Below are 23,945 nucleotides of genomic sequence, written 5' to 3' on the forward strand. Positions count from 1 at the left end.
AATGATAACTTGTTCAAGAAAGAAATAAAGAAAGTAATTAAGATGTTTTTAGAATTTAATGAAAATAAAGGCACAACATCATATCCAAACTTATAGGGCACAATGAAAGAAGTGATAAGAGGAAAACTCATAGCTCTGTTTCCAAAAAGAAACTGGAAAGAGTATACACTAGCAGCTTGACAGCACACCTAAAAGCTCTAGAATAAAAAAGAAGCAAATTCATCCAAGAGGAGTAGACGGCAGGAAATAGTCAAACTCAGGGTTGAAATCAACCAAGTATAAACAAAAAGAACTATACAAAGAATCAACAAAACAAGAAACTGGTTCTTTGAGAAAATCAAGAAGATTGATAAGCCCTTAGCCAGACTAACTAGAGGGCACAGAGAGAGTATCCAAATTAACAAAATCAGAAATGAAAAGGGAGATATAACAACAGAAACTGAGGAAATTCAAGAAATCAGCAGGATCCTACTACAAAAGTCAATAATAGTCAACAAAACTAGAAAATCTGGATGAAATGGACAATTTTCTAGACAGATACTAAGTACCAAAGTTAAATCAGGATCAGAAAAAAAAAATTAAAAAACAGTCCCATAACCCCTAAAGACATAAAAGCAGTCATTAAAAAATCTCCCAACAAAATAAAGTCCAGGATCACATGGGTTTAGTGCAGGATTCTATCAGACCGTCAAAGAAAACCTAATACCAATACTTCTCAAACTATTCCACAAAATAAAAACAGAATGAATACTACCCAATTTGTTATTTGAAGCCACAATTACACTTACACTTAAACCACACAAAGAAAGAGGACCTACACAAAAGACTCTACAAAGAAAGAGAACTTCAGACTAATTTTATTTATGAATATTGATGAAAAAATACCCAATAAAATTCTCACAAGCTGAATCCAAGAACACACCAAAATCATCATTCGCCATGATCAAGTAGGCTTCATCCCAGGAATACAGGGATGGTTCAATATATAAAAATCTATCAACATAATATACTATATAAAGAAACTCAAGGAAAAAAGTCAGATGATAGTCTTATTAAAACATGAAAAAGAGCCAGACAAAATACAACACCCCTTCATGTTAAAAGTATTGGAGAGATCAGGAATTTATGGCAAATACCTAATACATACATAATAAAAACAATAGACAGCATACCAACATCCAACATCAAATTAAATGGAGAGAAACTTGAAGCAGTCCCACTAAAATCAGGCACTAGACAAGGCTGCCCATTCTCTCAATACTTATTCAATATAGTACTCAAAGTTCTTGCCTCAACAAATAGACAACGAAAGGAGATCAAGGGGATATAAATTGGAAAGGAAAAAGTCTAAGTACCACTACTTGCAGATGATATGATAGTGTACATAAGTGATGCCCAAAATTCCACTAATAAGCAACTTTGGCACAGTGGCAGGATATAAAATTAACTCAAACAAAGTAGTAGCCTTCTTTTATACAAATGATTAAGCCAGATGAGAAAGACAAGAAAACAATACCGTGCACAACAGCCACAAATAATATAAATTATCTTGGTGTAACTCTAACCAGGCAAGTGAAAGAGCTATATGACGGGTATCTCCAAATGCCTGAAAAAAGAAATTGAAAAAGACCTCAGGAGATGGAAAGATCTCCCATGCTCATGGGTTGGTAGGATTAACATAGTAAAACTGGCCATCTTATCAAAAGCAATCTACAGATTCAATGCAATCCCCAAATGTCAAAACAATTCTTCACAGACACGGAAAGAGCAATTCTCAACTTCATATGGAAAAATAAAAAACACAGGATAGCCTAAATAATTGTCAACAATAAAAGAACTTCTGGGGGAATCACCATCCCTGACTCAAGCTGTACTACAAAGCTTTTAGACATGTTTTAAAGACAGCATGATATTGTTACAGAAACAGACAGGTTGATCAATGGAATAGAATTGAAGACCCAGAAATAAATTCACACACCTAAAGACACTTGATCTTTGACAAAGAAGCCAGAAACATACAGTGAAAAAAAGGAAAGCATCTTCAACAAATAATGCTGGTCTAATTGGCAGTCTGTATATAGAAGAATAAAAATAGATGCATATTTTTATCACCTTGCACAAAGCAAAAGTCCAAGTGGATCAAGGACTTCAGTGTAAAATCAGATACACTGAATTTAATAGAAGAGAAAATGGGAAAGAGCCTCAAACTCATGGTCTCAGGGGGGGAATTTCCTGAATAGAACACCAATGGCCCAGGCTCTAAGATTAACAATTGATAAATGGGACCTCAGGAAACTGAAAAGCTTCTGTAAGGCAAAAGATACCATCATTAGGACAAATCAGCATCCTACAGGTTGGGGAAAAAAATCTTCACTAACCCTACATCCCACAGAGGGCTAATATTCAAAAATATAAAGAACTCAAAAAGTTAAACTCCAAAACACCAAATAATCCAATTTTAAAATGGGGTAAAGCACTAAACAGAAGACTCAAATAGCCTATAAGCACTTAAAGAATTGTTCAAAGTCCTTAGTCATCAGGGAAATATAAATCAAAACAACCTTGAGATTCCACCTTACACCAACCAGATGGCTAAGATCACAAACTCAAGTGGCAGCACATGCTGGCAAGGATGTAGAGAAAGAGGAACACTCTTCTATTGCTGGTGGAATTGCAGACTGGTACAACCACTCTGGAAATCAATCTGGCAGTTCCTCAGAAAATTGGGAATAGTTCTACCTGAAGACCCAACTATATCACTCTTGGGCATATACCCAAAAGATGCCTCATCACGACACAGGGGCATGTGTTCCACTATGTGTATAGCAACCTTTTTTGTTATAGCCAGAAGCTGGAAACAACCCATATGCCCCACAATGGAAGAATGGATACAGAAAGTGTGATTTATTTGCACAATGGAATACTATTCCGCTATTAACAACTATGACTTCACAAATTTTGCAGGCAAATAGATGAGACTAGAAAATATCCTGAGTGAGGTTACCCTCAAAACACAAAAGAACATGCATTGTATGTACTCACTGAAAAGTGGATATTCACCAAAAGGCACAGAATACCTAAGATATAACCCACACACTATAAGAAGAATTAAAAACAGAAAGGCCCAAGTAAAGATGCTTCAATTACACTTAGAAAGGGGGAGAAAATAATCATGGGAGGCAGAAGGAGGAGGAACCTGAGTGGGAGAGGGGAGAAGAAGGGGAAACAGGATCAGGTATGGAGGGGTGGACAGGAAATGAATGGAAATATGAAGCCTGCAGGCAAACAGAACCATCTAGAAAGTACCAAAGACCATGGAGATGACTCTCAGGACTCAATGGAGGTAACCTTAGCCAAAATGCCCAATGCCTAGGAGAGGAAACTCAAAGCATTCACCTCCAGTAGATGGACAGGGCCTCAAGCAGAGGGACGGGGTTACTAACCCACAAGTCAAAATTCTTGACCTAGAATTGTTCCTATCTAAAAGAACACTAGGGACAAAAATGGAGAAGAGACTGAAGGAAAGGTAATCCAAGGATCGGCCCAAGTTAAGATCCATTTTATCAGGGGCACCATAGCCTGACATTATTACTGATTCTATGATGTACTTACAGACAGGAGCCTGGCATGGCTATCCTCTGAGAGGCCCTACCAGCAGCTGATTGAAAGAGAATCACCATCCCTGACCTCAAGCTGTATTACAGAACAATAGTGATTAAAAAAAAAAATACTGTGTGGTATTATTACAAAGACACACAGGTAAATCAATGGAATAAAATTGAAACCCCAGAAATGAACACACACACCTATAGGCACCTGATCTTTGACAAAGGAGCTAAAACCATCCAGTGGAAAAAAGACAGCATTTTCAACAAATGGTGCTGGTTCAACTGGCAGTCAGCATACAGAAGAATGCAAATAGATCCATTCTTACCTCCTGGTACAAAGCTCAAGTCCAGTGGATCAAGAACCTCCACTTAAAATCAGATACACTGAAACTAATAAAAGAGAAAGTGGGAAGGAGCCTCGAACACATGAGCACAGAGGAAAATTTCCTGAACAGAACTCCAATGCCTTATGCTCTAAGATTAACAATCAGCAAATGGAACCTCATAAAATTGAAAAGCTTCTATAAAGAAAAGGACACTGTCAATAGGACAAGAAGGCAACCAAAAGGCTGGGGAAAAAAATCTTTACCAATCCTACATCCAATAGAGGACTAATATCCAATATATACAAAGAACTCAGGAAGTTAGACTTCAGAGAATCAAATAACTGTATTAAAAATGGGACACAAAGCTAAACAAAGAATTCTCAACTTAAGAACATCAAATGGCCAAAAAGCACCTAAAGAAAAATGCTCAACATCCTTAGTCATCAGGGAAATGCAAATCAAAACAACCCTGAGATTCCACCTCACACCAGTCAGAATGGCTAAGATAAAAAATTCAGGTGACAGCAGATACTGGCAAGGAAATGAGAAAAAAGAGGAACACTCCTCCACTGTTGGTGGAATTGCAAGTGGGTATAACCACTCTGGAAATCAGTCTGGCAGTTCCTCAAAAAAATTGGACATAGTACTACCTGAGGACCCAGCTATACCACTCATGAGCATATAACCAAAAGATGCTCCAACATATAACAAGGACACATGCTCTACCATGTTCATAGCAGCCTTATTTATAATAGTCAGAAGCTGAAAACAACCCATATATCATTCAACAAAGAAATGAATACAGAAAATATGATACATTTACACAATGAAGTACTACTCAGCTATTAGAAACAATGACTTCATAAAATTCTTAGGCAAATGGATGGAACTAGAAAATACTATCCTGAGTGAGGTAACCCAGGCACAAAAGAACACACATGGTATGTACTCACTGATATATGGATATTAACCCAAAAGCTTGGATTACCCAAGATAAAAACTCACAGACCACATAAAGCTCAAGAAGAAAGACAAAAGTGTAGATGCTTCAGTTCTTCTTACAAGGAGGAAAAACACTCGAAGGAAGTAGAGGGTGGGAAGGACTTGGAAGAAAGAGAGAAGGGGGGATAAAAAGGGGGTAGGATCAGGTATGGGAGGATACAGGGATATACAGAGAGTCAGGACAGAGGTGTGTAGCAATGGGAGATGGGGAACTGGGGGTAGCCACCAGCAAGACCCAGATGCCAGGAAAGCAAGGGGCTCCCAGGACCCAATGGGGATGAGATTAGCTGAAATGCCCAACAAAGAAGAGGGAGAACCTGTAGAGACCATATCCAGAGGTTAGGCAAGCCCCCTGGTCGGGAGATAGGACCACCCACTCATCTCCAAAATTTTAACCCAGAATGGCTCCTGTCTAAAGGAAATACAGAGACAAAGTGTGCAGTAGAGACTGAAGAAAAGGCCATCCAGAGACTGCCCCACCTGGGGATCCATCCCATATACAAACACCAAACCTAGACAATATGTGGATGCCAAGAAGTGCATGCTGACAGGGGCCTAATATACCTGTCTCCTGAGAGGCTCTGCCATAGTCTGACAAATACGAAGGCAGAGGCTCACAGCTAACTATTGGACTGAGAATGGGGTCCCCAACAGAGGAGTTAGAGAAAGGACTAAAGGAGGTGAAGGGGTTTGCAACCCCATAGGAAGAACAACATCAACCAACCAGATCCACCAGAGCTCCCAGGGACTAAACCACCAACCAAAGAGTACACATGGAGGGACCCATGGCTCCAGCAGCACATGTAGCAGAGGATGGCCTTGTTGGGCATCAATGGAAGAAGAGGTCCTTGGTCCCGTGAAGGCTCGATGCCCCAGTAAAGGGGAATGCTAGGACAGGGAGGTGGGAGTGGGTGGGTGAATGGGAGGGGGAGCACCCTCATAGAAGCAGGGGGAGGGGGCCATAGAGTGTTTCCTGAGACTAAACCGGAAAGGGGGATAACATTTTATAATTAAATAAATAAAAGAATCAAAAAAAGAAGATTTTAAAGAAGTTTATAACTTTCACAGGCACTATATGATCAAATAGGACTTTAAAAAAACAACAAAAATTTGCTTTTTTTTGCAATAGTAAACATCTTAAGTTAAAATTGTGTCTTCTGGGGCTGGAGAGATGGATGGCTCAGCAGTTAAACGCACTGACTGTTATTCCAGAAATTGAGTTCAATTCCCAGAAACCGCATGGTGGCTCACAACCATCTCTGATGGGATCTGATGACCTCTTCTAGTGTGTCTGAAGATAGCAACAGTGTACTCACATATATAAAATAAATAAGTAAATCTTTCTTTTAAAAAAAATTGTCTTCTCTACAAATAATCTCTGGCCAGTAGCAAGCTCTTCAGTCTGTTGCCTTTCACTAGTGTCCTGTCCTAACAAGCCTGGACTCTGCAGACTGAGCTTAAAGAAACACTTCCAAAGAACTCTGTTCTTGTCAAATGTTAGCAAATTGTTAGACTTGACCATCTGTCTAGAAATGAGTGCTTACTTTCAAAAATGTTAGTTTCTTCTCATCTCATGGTCAGTGTGCATGTGTATGTGTACATATGTAGATAGTGTGTAGGTAGTGTGTAGGTGGGTGCATTGGGAACGGCTCACTTGTGGAGGCCGGAGGACAACTTGTAAACTCAGTTTTCTATTTCCACCTCACGTGTGCTCTAGTGTGGGGCCGTGGGTTGTGAAAGGTATCCTGGTTCCCAGTCAAGATGGTTGAAACCCCAGTGACCCTAAGGGACAGTAGGCATTTTCCTAAAACTCCGAGGTAACCAGGCACCATCGCTAGCCACAGCTCTCCATAGATTTGTGTCCACCCCACACATAAGGGCAATGCCCCAAGTCCCTTCACAAGTGAGGATTTGACCACAGGTCGTGTAGGTTCAAGACAGATCTTCATTATAATGAGGTACCTAAAAGCCTGGAGGATTAGCCAATTAGTCTTTCTTCCCAGACACTCCTGCCTGCAAAAGATATTTAATCTCAGAAACACCCTGAGAAGTGGGGCACGGTTTAACTCATCTACTTTCCTCCATGACAATAAATGCTTTGAAACCAGGAACTGTCTCTTTCCACTGGGACCTGCATCAGGAGCTGTAGAGAAGTCCTTCCACTACAGAACTGCTTCCACCTAATGTCCCATAGAAGGCCTCCCTGCGCTCCTAGCTGCAGTCGCCACCAAAACCAAGCCTGAAGCCAACTGCAGATAAGACAAGGACCCCAGAGGGACCAGCCAGGGCTCCCCTCTTACCCCTTGGCCCTAGGCAAGATCCAGCCTGCGGACCCCCACTCCGTTCTCAGCTATTCTGCCACATCCAGAGGCACCTGGGTGTCCAAGAGCCTGAGAACCAGAAGACGCTGGTCTTGGGAACACTGCCAGGCGACACAGGGTAAGCGTGGTCAAGCGGCCTGAGCCCTGTGGCAAAGCGAACAAGGGACACCGCAACATTAACCCAAAGTTCCAAGAACCAAACTCAGATCGCTATGTGTGCAGGTTAGTTTTTCTTGCAAGTTCATACAGTCAAGTCACCTGGGGAAAGGGGGTCTCGACTGAGGAACTGCCCAGATCAGATTGGCAGGGGACCACGTCTGTGGAGGAAGTGTCAAAATTGTTGATGTGGGAGAGCTTAGTCCACTGTTGTGTGCAGTACCCCCACCAGGGAGGTGGGCCCAGGCTGAAATAAGAAGCTAAACAGGAGGCCCATGCTCAAGTGAATACCCTCCCTGCAACCCCCACCCCTGCAACCCCGCATTCATGCTTATATGGGAAGCACTAATTAGGTCATGGATGAACTGGAATCTTCTGGATCCGTCGGAAAGGCAGTTTTATCAAATGATGTTTTGCTGGAGTACACAGGTGAAAGGATGCTTTGCTAAAGCAGACATGTGAAAGAATGCTTTCCTGAAGCAGTCACAGGTAAAAGGCTATTTTGCTGTAGTAAACACATGAAAGGATATTCGGGGCTATAAATGAGCCTATAGACTATAAATGACAATGGAAGCTCAAGCACTGGCCTGCTTTGCTCTTCCTTGCTTTTTTTCACTAACAGCCATGTACTGGTTCACCTTGCATTCCGTTGCTGAGCTCCACTTGTGGTGACTCCAGAGAGAAACTCGCCAAAGAACTTCTCAAGAGGTTATTGCGGATTCTTGTCCCTTCCACCACCTCAGACCAGCTGGCAATCTTTGCAGTTTCTTCTGGATTGACCTGCCCTTGCTGGTTCATACGAGGTGTCTGCCGAAAGGACTGGACTGCAGCTGCTGATATCCTGACAACAAAGATTAGACTTGCCACCAAAGAACTATTTCTAGAGGCTAGAGAGATGGCTCAGCGGTTAAGAGTGTTGACTACTGTTACAGAGGTTCTGAGTTCAATTCCCGGTAACCACATGGTGGTTCACAACCATCTGGAATGGGATCTGATGCCCTCTTCTGGTGCATCTGAAGATAGCTACAGTATACTCACATAAAATAAAAAGCAAATAAATCCTTTAAAAAAAAAAAAAGAACAGGTCTATTTCACCCTTATCCTAATAATTTTTCTCTTCCACTAACCTGGTGAGTGGTGGGCTAGAGAAGAGGTTGAACCCTTATTAAAAGAGGTTGGAAAAAAATTATGCCTACAATGGGATATTAATAAACACAACAAAAATTAAGTTGGGTAACAAGTTGGAGGGCAGGCATTAGAAAGGGATAATTGTGAATAGATATAAAATCAAAATGTATAAAACTTTTAATTAATAAATACAAATATTATATAAAGTAAGTATTTGCAAGTTGGGTAGTGGTGGTGGTGCATGTAACTTTAGCACTTGGAAGGCAGAGGTAGGCTGATCTCTGTGAGTCTGAGGTCAGTCTGGTCTACAGATTGAGTTTTGGGACAGCCAGGGTTATACAGAGAAACCAGGGCTATACAGGGGAAGAAAAAAGTAGAATTTGCTTTCAAAAGAGGAAAAACTTAAATTTTGTGTGCCTAGAAAAATGCTGGCACAGGGATCAATTTGGTAAGCAGTGCTCTTCCATAGTTTCTGCTTCAAGTTCCTACCCTGAGCTCCTTCCAGCATGGACTGTAACCTGGAAGGGTAAGATGAAATAATCTCATCCAAACGTGTTTGGTCAGTGTTTAACACAGCAACAGAAAGCAGAACAGGACACCAGGCTTGCATAGCAAATGCTCTCATGATGACTGTGGAGTTCATTTGTGTGTGTGTGTGTGTGTGTGTGTGTGTGTGTGTGTGTGTGTGTGTGTGTGTATGTGTGTGTGTGTTGTACTATTGGCTGACAGGAAGTTGAAAATGGGTATCACTTCCGTGAAATACCTAGGAGCAGAATAACTTTATGTTTTGGATCTTAGACTATTTTGTAAATGCATGAGTATATTTTGGGGAAGGGCCCAAATATACACATGATATCTACTTACATTTTGTATATACTTTCGCACACATTCGGAGGTAATTTTACACAATGCTTTCAGTGTTTTGACTGTCAGCCATCACATGAGGCCAGATATGAAATTTTCTTCTTGTGGTAAAATGTCGGTGCTCAGAATAATTCACACTTAGCACTGTTTTGGATTATGGACTTGGGGAACTCTTTTCTTATCTAATTAAGCTGCTCAACTTGAAGTAACAATATTTCATTTTTAACAAAAAGATACGCAAATTAACTGTATACATGTTAAAGTATGAAGAAAAATTAACTTGAATATCCAATTATGAGACACAATACAATTAAAAATACATTGCTAGCAGTCCTTCATACTTAAGAAAAATTACAATTTAATGAATTGAAAACATGTTTAATACAAAATGTTCATATCCTCAAATCATTTCTACATGAATTTAGGAAGACAAATTTTAAACAGTCTTCAAAACATGATGAGGGAACATGGTATCTTTGAAAAACACACAAACAAAAAAATTCAGAAATTACAAGATGTTTCACATACTTGCTCTCCAAAATTAGATATACAACACAATTAACAGCCACTTTAAAAAATTATCCCCAACACACACAAATTGGAAATGAAATATACAATTAATAACCATTTTCATGTGAGATCTCCAAAAGCCACGTACCTCGAACAAAGAGAGACAAGATCTACAGAAGCCGAGGACAGGGGGGCTGACTGACAGCCCCAAGTCACTGATTGAAAATAAAACTTTCAGACTTCTTAGTTTTACCTAATTATTTTTGCTTCAAATGCTTTACACACATAATTGTGAATCCAAGAGATGTTTAAAATAATATTCTAAAACCTATTATTTGAGAAAACAGTATGATTATGTCTCCCTCAAAATATCTCTGATCGTATAAGATTCTAAAATGTTTGTTAGATAATACCATCATCATCACGTAAATTCAGTAGAATTGTTACCTGAACACTTAATAAAATATTAAGTGCTGTATGTGAGATCCATGGAGGATCATACAGCTTTAAAAACCATAACTTAAAAATATAAAAGAAATGAAAAATCTGGCTTTGTGGATGAGTAGTGGGTAAACCAAACTATAAAATTACATTTGGTTCTAAATAATAAATAGAAGTTTAAAGATATTCTCTTTGCTAAAATTATGAGGATACCAATTTTATCTTTTATAGAAACTGTACACACACATTTTGGGGACATGTAGGAATGAATATTTATATAGCTATACCTCAAATAAACAAAGCTTAGCTACATAGTATTTTAAAACTTATTTGGTATTAAAATTTGTTTCACATTTGATCTGGATAGATGAACTCATTTCTCAGATCCCTACATATGACACTGAAATAAGTGGAGGAGGAATTAGATCATTTAGAGGAGGAAAGAAGCTGCATTTAGCAATTGAGACTAATAAGCTGCACTTTGAAAGGGTAAATTTTTAATATTTCTTTTTTTTCCCACACTATACAGAAGAGATGCCGTGAATGGCATTTTCTGAAGCCTTGATACTAAGTTCTTTTTTAAAAAAAATACACAGTATTCATACTGCATGCTTGAGCTGCAAAGACTAGAATTACAATAGGATGTGACTTGTCAACAAAGCTGACAAGCACTGGGCCGGCACCAGGGAGAGCCTACCTCCCATCAACACCCAGTCATGTGGAAGTACAGATCACACAGCTTATTACTTAGGAAAACATTCCCACATTACATATGCTATTGCATAATCCAAGCATATCTAGTCATAAAAATATCATATTTTTGAACTTTTCACTTCTATCTTATAAGTGCTTCTTCATCATCTTCAGCTGTGAGAGCCCAAAGACTCAAACAAGATACCATACACATTTTGACAACCTATGATGTACTGCGAGTTACTTCCTTCTCTGTAAGCTGACACAAAGGCTGGTAAGCAGCTTTCCAGGAAGCTTAGGGAGCATGTGCCCTGTGTGCACGGATTAACTAGCTGCTGCTGCCCTTCTGCTGCTGTAAGTGAAGCTTCAAAATGAGCTCTCGAATATCTTCCCGTTTGGTCTTTATTACATGTCGAGGAAACCATTTCTCCAAGTGAATCGGGAGTTCAAAGTTAACAATAGGATCCTAATAAGAGAAAAGGAAAGAATGCCATCAGTTCGACGTCATGACTTCAAATCTTTTAAATCTCCCTTTTATAGGACATGGCAAAAATGATATCTTTCAGAAAGCGATAGTGTGCTGTGCAGCCCAGCAAAGCACACCTCTCCACTGACCTCAAGCACACAGTAAGTTTTCAGTTGCTCGGTTGGGTAACCACGGCCACCATCTATTTTAGAACATTTTCATTCAATTGCTAACTTGTAAACACTGAAGTTAAATGGTCTACTCTGCTGCAATGCATGTTTGAGTGACTGTAGTTGGTAAAAAAAAAAAAAAAAAAAAAAAATGCAGTAGAAGTCAGAATTCAGATTACTTGGAACACATCTTAATGTTGCTATTATGGAGAAAGCCCTGGTGACAGAGAATCCCAGAGTTGGAAGCATGAAAAGTCCCACTAAAGGTTATCCTTTAGGGAAAAACAGCTTCCAGAACAACTAAATTTCCATGAGGTTAACCTAATGGCAAAGTTGAGTTACAGCTACAGTTATTGCTCCCTGTGTGCAATGCCTTCGGTTACTATAGAAGGCTACCTTAGACTGTGCTTCTAAATTCAAGGAAATTACCAGAAGGCTAACACAAGGCCTTGCATCTAGAGGATAGAAGGATGGGCTGGCAGTGGGACATCAGGATGGACTCACTAAAGGTGACCTTAGGGGCCAATGCCTGAGTGACTGATTGTCTGATTTATTAGTAGGGTTTGTATTGTTTTCATTATAGAACCCCAGTGGTTCCTCAAGCCTACATTTTAACTTGGTCACTGCTACATAAGTACACAAATGTACAAGATATGGGTTTAGAACGTTTAACCATCTTCTCCTAGGAGTTTTATATGGTGATCCTGTACTTAAAGTGTATTCTATTGACCAAGGCTACCTAAAATTCAAATTATATAACAAAGTCAGAATATGCCACTAACAAGGCCCACTGGATACTATAAACTTCAAATCAAAATCTATTAGAAAGCAATACTAGAGGGTCAAAACTGTCACAGTTAATGAAATTCCAGTGTGAAAGAAAAAGGGGGTCTAAGCACAATGTAACAATTACACGACAGTTTCTCTAACGTGTGACATCTTTACTATACAGTGTTACTCCATCCCCACCCCAATATCAAAGTCCCAAGTGCAGACAAGAATTCTCTAAATAGACTTCATGTCAAACACCTGTCTTCACGAGACAGTGCTAGTGACAGAACTGAAAGAGCTGATGTGCGAGGTCTTGGCTCCCTGTCGTTTAAAGATCTGTCTCTAATGTTGCTACGTTCCAATACAGTGTCTGTGAATCAGAAAATAATGGTCATGCTGCAGCTCTGAGGTCACATGAATCCCAGGATACCTATAAATGCATGAATTATCAATGTCAAGTGACTGGGCATCCCCACAATTCACCTAATGATGGTTTTATCCCTTTTTTAAGATTTATTTATTTTAGTTGTATGAGTACATTGTTGCTATCTTCGGACACCAGAAAGGGGCATAAGATCCCATTACAGGTGGCTGTGAGCTACCATGTGGTTGCTGGGAATTGAACTCAGGACCTCTGGAAGAGTAGTCAGTGCTCTTAATCACTGAACTATATCTCTCCTTTTAAGTGAGAGGTTTTCTATGTTTTCTCATCACCTTGCCAAAGCTGCCTAATCACGCAAGCATACATACATGCATCACTACATTAAAAACTCCGAGTAAGTTCTTCATAGATTGTGTATGTTTTCACCTCTAAAATATTCATTTAATATCTTCTTTATTTCATGTCTTCATCCATTTTGTTCACCTATGGCTTTATTGGATTTAACATAATAATCAAATTGTTTTAACCTTTTCCAATTTCCCTATCACTGTGGTCTCTATGTCTTCTCTATGTTTCTTTGCCTACTTACACTTTCCTGCCTCTTTGTTTGGCAGAAATCTGTTAAGTGCACATCAGTAACTGTGAATCAAACTCTGCATCAGTACATACCTGGAAGAAGCTTTCCACATACTGCAATAAATAAACTCCACAGTCGCTGCTGTTGTCCTGTTTAGGGACTTTGGGGCATAGGTCGACCATGTTTGTTTTACTGAATTCACGGTGTGTTTTTCGCTTAACTTCCCACTCTACCTCCAAATACCTGAAATAATCAACAAGGAACATGGCTTGAATAGAAACTTTGATCAATCAGCAGCACTTTCTATAAAGGAAGAAAACATCTCCTTTACAATATCTGTAATAACACATCTCTTTTACAATATCCGTTGCTTCAAATTAAATTTCCAAAGACAGAATTTCAACAACTGTAATTTATGACCCTTCATAAATGCCCCTGTGAAGAAAGTGACATGATTTTCAAATAAAAGGCAGAGTTTTCAACAACTTAATGTTCACAATTCAGAAAACAAAGTTATTTATATTATGAAGTAGACTAACATATGGCTTTTAAAGTTTAGCTTTTTTTTTTTTTCCTAGCACCTATATGAAATTACAGAATTCTTCTCCAGTGGCAACTGATAAAGCACTTCCTATCAAAGGTTCTGGCTGTGATACGTCATGACCTGGGTTAGACCCCCAGGACCCACACAGTGGAAGGAGACAATCAACTTTCACAAGTTGTCTTCTAACCCCACTCCTAGGTCCAGACTAAAACATGCCATCCCCCCACACCCACACACATAATGTGATTTTATAGGAAAATCCTCCCTCTCCCCCCACACCCACATATATAATGTGATTTTATAGGAAAATCCTCCCTCCCCCCCACATCCACACACATAATGTGATTTTATAGGAAAATCCTCCCTCCCCCCCACACCCACACACATAATGTGATTTTATAGGAAAATCCTCCCTCCCCCCCCCACACCCACATATATAATGTGATTTTATAGGAAAATCCTCCCTCCCCCCCACATCCACACACATAATGTGATTTTATAGGAAAATCCTCCCTCTCCCCCCACACCCACACACATAATGTGATTTTATAGGAAAATCCTCCCTCCCCCCCCACACCCACATATATAATGTGATTTTATAGGAAAATCCTCCCTCCCCCCCACATCCACATATATAATGTGATTTTATAGGAAAATCCTCCCTCTCCCCCCACACCCACATATATAATGTGATTTTATAGGAAAATCCTCCCTCCCCCCACACCCACATATATAATGTGATTTTATAGGAAAATCCTCCCCCCCCCACACACACACTAATAGAAATTTATGAGTTTCTACTTTCTTTTCAGGTTTTATTTAATCACTAATATGTGCAATACTGTTGCATAAAGTTATGGTTGTAGTCAATTATAAATACAAATTTTGAATTTACCTTTGACAAATCTAAATCTTTCACTATTAACACATAGTAAAGGATGTTGTTGGCAATCAAATTTCCAGGTTCATGTTACATGTTAAAAATATAATTATTATGCTAGGTAGTTATGGCATACACCTTTAATCCTAGTACTCAGGAGGCAGAAACAAGAGGAACTTTGACTGCAAGGCTAGCCTGTTCCACAGAGTATGTTCCAGGACAGTCTGGACAGGCTACTAAGAAAAACCCTGTCTTGAAAACCCATATGTATACACATATATGCATATATAAAACCATGCTATTATCAATCTCTTTTTTTATTATAACAGGATTTCACTATTATAGTCCAATGCCATTATTCAAAGCTGACCTTGAATGTATGGTCCTCTTGCCTGTCAGATTGCAATGCTGCCTCTGAGTGTTGTATTATAGAACTATTTTGCCATCTAACCTCCATCTCCAGGACTTAGTAATGCTGAAGGTATTTAATTTTTTATAATACTAAAGGCAGTTTCAAAAGTGCTGAGATTTTAAATAATAAACTGAAAGTAAAAGGTTTCATTACTTACTCTCGTAAGTTCTGAACTGTGTTTTGTATAGAAGCAGCTTTCAGGGAGTCTAGTATGAGAATACATGGCCTTTAAAACACAAAGGAAGAAATCAAGATATAGAGATTCATAAAGAGTACCAAAGTACAAACAAACAAAGAAAACATCCAGGATTGGTGAGATAGTTTAGCAGGTAACTGCCTCTAAGTCTCGTGACCTGACTTCAGTACTGGGTAGAAAGAAACAATTCCCAAAAGAGTCCTCAAACTTTCACACATGTGGCAGTGCCGTGGAATACGCAACCCCTGAGACAAAGACACACACACACACACACACATACTTCTTAAAATGGATGTGGATGGATGGATGGATGGATGGATGGATGGATGGATGGATGGATGGATGGGTGGGTGGACAAATGTGGCTGGAAAGATGGCTATGGTTCAGAGAACTTGTTCTTGCAGAAGATATGAGCTTTGTTCTCAGCATCCACATATTAGCTCATAATTATCTGTAACTCCAGTTCCAAGGGATCCAAAACCCTTTTCTGACCTCTGCAGTGATGCCCAGAACACACATATATAAACATGTAGGCAAAACACTCATACACATAAAATAAATAAATCTTTAAGACTATATAATTTTCAAACTTTGTATTGTCATTGGAACATGTACTTACCGCTTACACATTTTCTTTGGTACTGACATCGTCTCGGTACTCTGAAATAACATGAATTTTGTCTTTATAATTTAAGCTAGTTTAAATACATTAATAGCCACTCATTTTTAAACTGTTTCAAGTACCGAAACTAAATTTACAAATCAGAATTCTTTCTTCCACAGTTCACTTCAAAATAAATCAAGCTCACTACATTTCCCAAAGCTCACTGATGAAACACTTTTGAACTGAGCTCAGGCACATGCTCGACCCTGGCCTAAGCAATAACATAAAATTTTCTCTTTACTCATTTATTATCGTAAAGACAAATAAGACACTTGTGTCTACACACATTCTTTACTAAACTGTCTTAGTCAGGGTTTCCATTGCTGTGAAGAGACCCCATGACCAAGACAACTCTTATAAAGGACAACATTTAATTTGGGCTTACAGGTTCAGAGATTCAGTCCATTATCAAGGCAGGAAGCATGGCACTAGAGAATGAGCTCTTGCTCCAAAGACAGACAGAAAAAGAAGCTAGGAGGAAAGTCTTTCAAATTTCACCCCCACAATGACAAACTCCTTCCAACAAGGCTTCACCTACTCCAACTAGGCCACACCTCCTAACAGCATATTCAAACCACATTCCACACTCCCTGGCTACCATATGTTGGTCCAAACATATGAGTCTATGTGGGCCATACTTAGCCATAGCATAATACAAAATATACTTTGTCCATCTTCAAAATTCTCAGTCTGTAACAATCTCTACAATGTTAGAAGTCCAAAGTCTCTTCTGAGATTCATGATATCTCTAAAATGTAATCCATTAAGAAATCAAAGTCAAAAAACAGATAACATATCTCCAACACCATGCAGGATATACATTACCATTCGAAAATGTCATGGTAAGAAAATACTAGACAAAGCAAGACCAAAAACCAGCTTTGTATACTCCAAACTTAGCATCTCCATGTCTGATTTCAAAGCACTCTTCAGACCTCCAACTCGTTTATCTTTGTTGACTACAACAGGCTTCTTTCTCTTGGGCTGGTTGCACTCCCTTTTAGCAGCTTTTCTCAGCAGGTATCTGACAGCTCTGACATCTTGGGGTATCCAACACTACTACTTCATGTCTGGATCTTCTGGGCTTCTCAAAAGGTTGGTATCACTTCTCCAGCTCTGCCCTCTGTAGCACTGTAGGTGCTGGTTGACTCCATTCCGCTGCCGCTGCTATTCTTGCTGATCATCCCATGGTTCTGGCATCTCCAATACACTGGGGTCTTCCACTGCAACTAGGCATCACAAATAGCCTCTCACGGGCTCTCTTTACCGTGTCAAGGCTCAAATCCTTTGCATGACTCCTTCAGTCCTGACCTTCAACTGCAACTGAGGCTGCACCTTCATCAATGGCCTTCCATGGCCTCTCATAGTGTCAAGCTTCAGCTGCTCTTCATGACCCCTTCATAATGTCAAAACCAATACCACCTGGATGACTCCTACACATTGACAAGTGCAGTGCAGCAGAAGTACCACCTTGGCTACCTCTGGAACACAGCTTCTTTGTACTCTCAGAAAATACTTCCCAGAAGATTTCACCTCAGTGATGCTGGTCTCTTCTTAACCACCGATAATTTATCTCCAGCTGACCAGAATCGATTGTCCCAGTAGTCTCCTCTTCTCTTGTCTCAAAAGCCAGAGCTACATGGTCAAAGCTGCTTAGTTCTGACACTTGCTGGGGCTGTAACATGGCCCCCTTGTTCTATTATATTATCACCAGCTTTCTCTTTTCCAACTCCTTCACTGCCAAAGCTTGACTGTCCTGAAACTTGCTCTGTAGATTGACCTTAAACTCAAGAGATCTGCATGTCTCCTTAGTTCTGGGATTAAAGGTGTGAACCACCACACTTGGACATAAGCCTTTCTGTACTTGGAACTTTCTCTATCCCAGGCTTTGGGACTGTGAAAGGCAGCCTGGTTCCTGGTTGAGCTTAGCTGGGTGGGCTCTTGCCCCAAGGCTACCACTATCCTTGAACAGAGGAGTTAGCGTCATTCCACTTCCTGGCGCTCCTTTACTATTTCATCCCTATATTTTGTATTTTTTCTTTCTATGCTTGCTACTATTCATTGGAATGCTCTTCATAGAGTGAAATTTAATAATCAAACAACAGAATTTATACCAGGCTCTTTTGAGACTTCCTTTGTCAAAGCAATTAATCTTAATCTCTTCATCTTTTATTCTCAGGTAGAATCTTTGGAAAACGGTAAAAAGCAGCCATATTCTTTACAAGAAGAGTCTCTAGGCCACATATTAAAATTTTTCTCCTCTAAAACATCTAGAGCCAGGACCACACAGTTCACCCATAGCACTATCTTCCATATTCCATCTAGGATGTCCCCTTCAGTCCCAATTAAAGCATCCCACTGCTTTCTCAATCCAAAATCCCCAAGTCCACATTCCTACAAACAAAAACATGATCAGGCCTATCTCAGCAATACCCAAGTCCTTAGTACCAACTTCTGTCTTAGTTAAGGTTTCCATTGCGGTGAAGAGACACCACGACCAAGGCAACTCTTATAAAGGACAATATTTAACTGGGTCTGGCTTACAGGTTCAGAGGTTCAGTCCATTATCATCAAGGAAAGAAGCATGGCAGTCTGCATGCAAGCCTGGGGCAGAATGAACTGAAAGATCTACATTTTGTTCCAAAGGCAGACAGAAAAAGACTTCTTTCCAGGCGGCTAGGAAGAAGGGCTCTCAAATCCCACCCCCACAGTGATAAACTTCCTCCAAGAAGACCACACTTCCTAATAGTGCTACCCACTCCCTGAACCAAGCATAGTCAGACCATCACATCAACTAAGGTTGTTGGGACACATTTCTTCCCTTCGAAGCACAAAAAAAAAAAAAAGGTGTTGTAATCTGCATTTGGTCTGAGTCAAAGGCTGAGAAGGAATCAGGGTATGTATGTGGGCTTCACTGACGAGGACTCTGTAAGTTTCTGAATGATCATTTTAATGCCATTACTTTTCTAAAGAACAAAATGAATTTTCAAGGAAGGAAGTAGGCATAAACTAAACAAATCATTAAGAATTTCATTTTCTTTCCCAAAACTTGTTGAGATCAAGAAGAACCATAATTTAGTTATGAGCCACTAATAACCCACTTCAATCCAGTTAGGCAGGACCCCATTTTAAGATCAACTGTAGTGTTTATGGTTGTCTTCCGTTCTTCACATCTGGATAGAACATACTTACTTGGGAATCCTCTGCACTCGTGGACACAGTTGAAGTGGTGTGTGGATCATTATCTAATAATAAATAAGTCACTATGAGTCTTTATTGTGTGTTAACACAGATAATTTAGATAATCTAAACTTTAAGATGCATCCAGAGTATTAATTAAAGAAAAAATATTTTTATAGTCAGCATTATGAGAAAACTTAGTCAATGAATAAAACTGGTAAGAGCTGGTTGTTATCACATAATATATAAATCTCAGAGCCAAAACCTGAAATAAAAATTCTCTGGGCCCATTTCCTCTGAAAAGACTACCTTCAAGTACAGAAAACTAATAAAATTGTGTGCCCAGATGTGGAGGGTAGTTGACTTGTCATGTTCTACCTTTCAAAGCTCAAAAGGACAAGAAAAGATGGAAAATAAACAGGTGTCCCCACAGTGTTTCTTCCTACCCTCTACAGCTTACGGATAGGATTAGTAAACAAAAGAAAAAAAAGCTGCTACCAGTTGTGCTGTTTAGGTTACAGCTACGAAACAGCACCTGATTTTTTTTATTTTTATTTATCAAAAAAATCAGGCTCATTTACTTACTTAACATTAGATGTAACAAGAAAATTATAGAAGAAACATGGGTGTCTATGTTGTCTCTGAATTATTAGTATACTCTTAAGAGCCATAATAAATGAGAGATTTAAGCTATGCCTCAAGAGTCATTCCATGAATTCAGAGTCATGTTAGAAAGCTATTTTCTTAAAATGCTATAATAAAACTTAGTACCAGTAGTATGATTTTAGAATTACATTTTATATAATGCTGGGTATTGTAAAAATTTCAAACAGTTTTATTCTTCTGTTAATTTCATATTGTTTCACTTAATCTACTTATTACTGTGATTATTATTATTAAGAACACTGTATTAACACTGACTGTCACCCATCATTTTGTTGTCATGTTGAGACTGTTGATCCTCGAACTGTTGGGACACAGTTTGTGGAAAATCTTCATACACAGCTTCTTCTAGCCATGGGAAACAAATGACTGCAAGATACCAGTGAGACCTGTTGAGAAGAACCGTGATCTTAATAACATGCCAATCTAAACAAGTAGAAGAATCTTCTAGAACTGCGTCTGTGACAGGAGATATGATAACCTTTTTACTTATTGTGAAAACATCTACTACAGCAGCTCATATAAGATGTAGGGCATGTTCCACATGAACAACCAGTTACCAAGACCATAAATAAATCTTCAAACTTTATCTGCCTTCATATATTTAGTATTTTCTTTTCAAAATCTCTATTAATAAAAAAGACCTATAATTATTAATTCTAATACAATTAACTCAATCACTTTAGTTATTATAACATTGGAGATATCTGTCATTTTTTTCTACTAAAGACTTAGGTGACTTCTGCATTTGTGTAGTCTTTAATTGATTATACCTCAAATATTTTTTCTTAAACCTTAACTGATTTTCAAATAATCAAAAATACTTACGATTCATTTACAGGTACAAAGATATAGTCTTTATTAAAAATGTTTATATGACGAGTCCACGTTCTCACTCTTCTGTGTCTCCTCTGAGCCACTCTAGGAAAATGAAAGACAGATTTATGTTTTAAATTGAAATTTACACCATAGAATTGATAGGTAAAAGTCTTACATTTAAGTTATGGAATTAAAAGCCACCCTTCACACTTAAAATGCTAGATTTATTAAGCCATCATCTTCAAAGTTTGTAATAACATCAGAAATATATTTGATTGTTCTTACATCTGACTACCATAAACAGTAATAAAATAAACAGAGTAAAGGCAGCACATTGCTAAGAGCTTTTTAGATTCCAATATGGCTCAGCAAGGAGCCCAAACACATTCAAACCTAATTCTTTCTGCTCTGCTCCACTCAGGGATAATGCAGAGAATCACCACACCTTTATAAAATTATTCAACTGCTCTGTACTACATGTTAAAGCCTAGAGGGGGAGGAGAAAGGAGGGCTTTGTCTTTCATTTGAAACATAAGCTTCATCTCCCTTCAAGCACGTGTAAGGAAATGACAGAACCAAGTTGTGAAACCCTGATCCTCACCCGCTCTCAATCCAGTTCTTTAGCAGCTTATCACTTCCCTAAGCACAGTAATACAAACCCAAACTATCCAAAATGAAGTCCTAATTTAAAGAAGGTGAAACACACACACACACACACACACACACACTAAAGGAGTGTGCCACCACTGCCCCGTTTCTTACTCAGATCCTAATTGTAAAATATCCTCAATTTAAATATCTACTCCCTCTTTGGTAATAGGCATTATGCCATCTTCTTGTTTACTTATTTCCAGTCACTGGGCAAGGCACTGGAGACAGTGTGCAAACTAGGAAGCTGCTGACCTCACAGAAAGCTTGGGACCAACAAATAGGAAACAACACGGCTGTGGATCTCTCACTGTGAAACACGAGTGCTAGAAAAGATGTCAGAAGAAAATATGAAAGGGCTGAATACGCTTGAACACTGTCGATTAAAGTACAGTAAGGGAGATGAGAAAAGCCAAGCCTTGTGCAGGAATGAGTGTGAGGTAATCTTACTCCGCAGGCTGTATAACACTAGTAATGAGTGGATACTAAAGTGGTCCTCGTTTGCTTCACTGCTTCTAGATTATATCTTTTTAAACTAGTTTGAAGGGATTCTTTTGGGAATACTATTAAGTCACATATGTCAAACTAAGTGTCAAGAGGGGACTGTGTGTTGTATGTGCGCAGGTACGTGCGTATGCATGCATGTACATGTATGTATATCTCACCTTTCCTACACTATATCATTCATGTAACAGGTTTTTTTTTTACTTCTATGTGTATTCAGGTACATATAGTCTAATTTTTTTCAAACCCAGTGTCTGTGAAGTGACACTATAATCAAGGACAACAGTGACTTGGGGCTGGCTCACAGGTTCAGAGGTTCAGTCCATTATCACTAAGGCAGGAGCATGGCAGCATCCAGGCAGGCATGGTGCAGGAGGAGCTGAGAGTTCTACATCCTGTTCTGAAGGCAAACAGGAGAAGACTGCCCACCCCACAATGACACACTTCCTCCAACAAGGCTGCACCTCCTAATAGTGCCACTCCCTGGGCCAAGCATATTCAAACCACCATATCAAATACTAAGCAGAATCCACCTACTCTCACATCTTCACAGTGAGGCATGCCAGTTTACCATTTCTATACTGCAATCTTATAAGGAGGGATTGCTTGTATGATCTCGATAATGTGGGATTTATTGTATAGTAATTTCTATACACACAAAATAGAACTATATGGCATCAGAAATTATAAGTAACAAATTAATCAGTAGCATTTTCCTTCAGTATGTCTTCTCCTAAACCTGATTATCAAAACTATTTTCAAAGTGGATTTTCCCTTTGATTCTGACAGGCTTGTCCATAATACAGGAACTAAACCAATAAAGCCACTGAAGGTTGACCATAATCCCAGCAAGTCTAATATGACCTCAGTATATATAAATCAGTGTATACTATTAAAAAGAACCTTCTGTTATTCTCACAAATGTCCCAATTCATATCATAAATTATATAAAACTACATACACCAGAAAAAACTGAACTTTGGAACTTAAAAACTACACTCAACAATGTAAAACTAACTTAATTTCTTGTAGTTTCCATTAATAAAAATTATTATAATCATTTATAATTATTTTGTTATAAATTATTATTTCTCTTATAAAAATACAGCAATTAAATGATTCTGTTTGCCACCTGACTTGAAAGCAGGCAAATGGCTATTCTTCCTCTATATTCCTACCCTCTTTATCAAAACATATAGCAAAATTAAAAGGCATATCCACTGAACCATCATAACAATTATTCTTGATGCTTACACTTATTTCTGTATTGTGTGAGCAAGTATGCATTGGCGTACATGCCACGGCGCCTTAGGAAAGGAAGAGGACAGCCTGCAGGAGTCAGTTCTGTCTTTACCATGAGAGCCCTCAGGCTTCACAGTGAGCAACGTTACCTGTGGAGTCATAGGCCAAGCCCAAAATCACCGTTTTTAAAGCATTAAAATTCTTATTAAAAATAAGGATTTAAGTCCAGGCCTACTAATCCCTAGTTATTTGTTCTTTTCTAAATATTTAATCCTTAATTAATCCATGTTTTAATCTAAAAAATTAAAATAGGGCCTAGAGAGATAGCTCAGTGGTTAAGAGTACTGGCTGCTCTTCCAGAGGACCTAAACCTTCCTGGAACCCCAGTCTGTATGGCAGCTCACAACTGTCTATAACACCAGCTCCAAGGGATCTGCTGCCCTCCTCTGGTCTCCATGGATACCAGCATGTACAGACATTCATGTAGACAAAAAACTGGGATATATGTTATGTACTGTTAATATGAGGAGGAAAGGAAATAAATATAAAAATCACCCATGAAATTTATAAAGTGAAGACAGATGTTTAGTAACTTTAAAAATTAAAAGCCCCCAGGATCTGTTCATTAAGTTCTAATACAAATTGTTGCACATGGAACAAGGGTTTGTAAAGAAGTCTATGCTATAATAACTACCAGAGTTTCTATTATCTAATAAATAATAACAATTTCTTCATTTTTTTTCTGGTCCTATCTACTGCTCAATAGCATTAATACATA

At 38.8% G+C, this 23,945-nt stretch overlaps 1 protein-coding gene across 4 annotated transcripts in view; it reads right to left on the reverse strand.

Annotated features, from left to right (window-relative positions):
• Nucleotides 1-9,857: 9,857 nt before the first annotated feature.
• Nucleotides 9,858-23,945, reverse strand: part of SENP7 (SUMO specific peptidase 7) — a 111,221-nt gene continuing 97,133 nt past the window's right edge. For all 4 annotated transcript variants that reach the window (XM_080918653.1, XM_080918655.1, XM_080918654.1 and 1 more), the window contains 7 exons: nt 20,783-20,875; nt 20,213-20,343; nt 19,304-19,356; nt 16,067-16,107; nt 15,409-15,477; nt 13,508-13,658; nt 9,858-11,515 (listed from right to left, as the gene is read on the reverse strand). In XM_080918653.1, coding sequence (XP_080774779.1) covers nt 11,378-11,515; nt 13,508-13,658; nt 15,409-15,477; nt 16,067-16,107; nt 19,304-19,356; nt 20,213-20,343; nt 20,783-20,875 — 676 coding nt within the window. In that variant the 3' untranslated portion in view covers nt 9,858-11,377. The remainder of the gene's footprint in view (nt 11,516-13,507; nt 13,659-15,408; nt 15,478-16,066; nt 16,108-19,303; nt 19,357-20,212; nt 20,344-20,782; nt 20,876-23,945) is intronic.

The sequence above is a fragment of the Micromys minutus genome (genome assembly GCF_963924665.1).
Source record: "Micromys minutus genome assembly, chromosome: 7".
In the NCBI taxonomy this organism is placed as follows: Eukaryota; Metazoa; Chordata; class Mammalia; order Rodentia; family Muridae; genus Micromys; species Micromys minutus.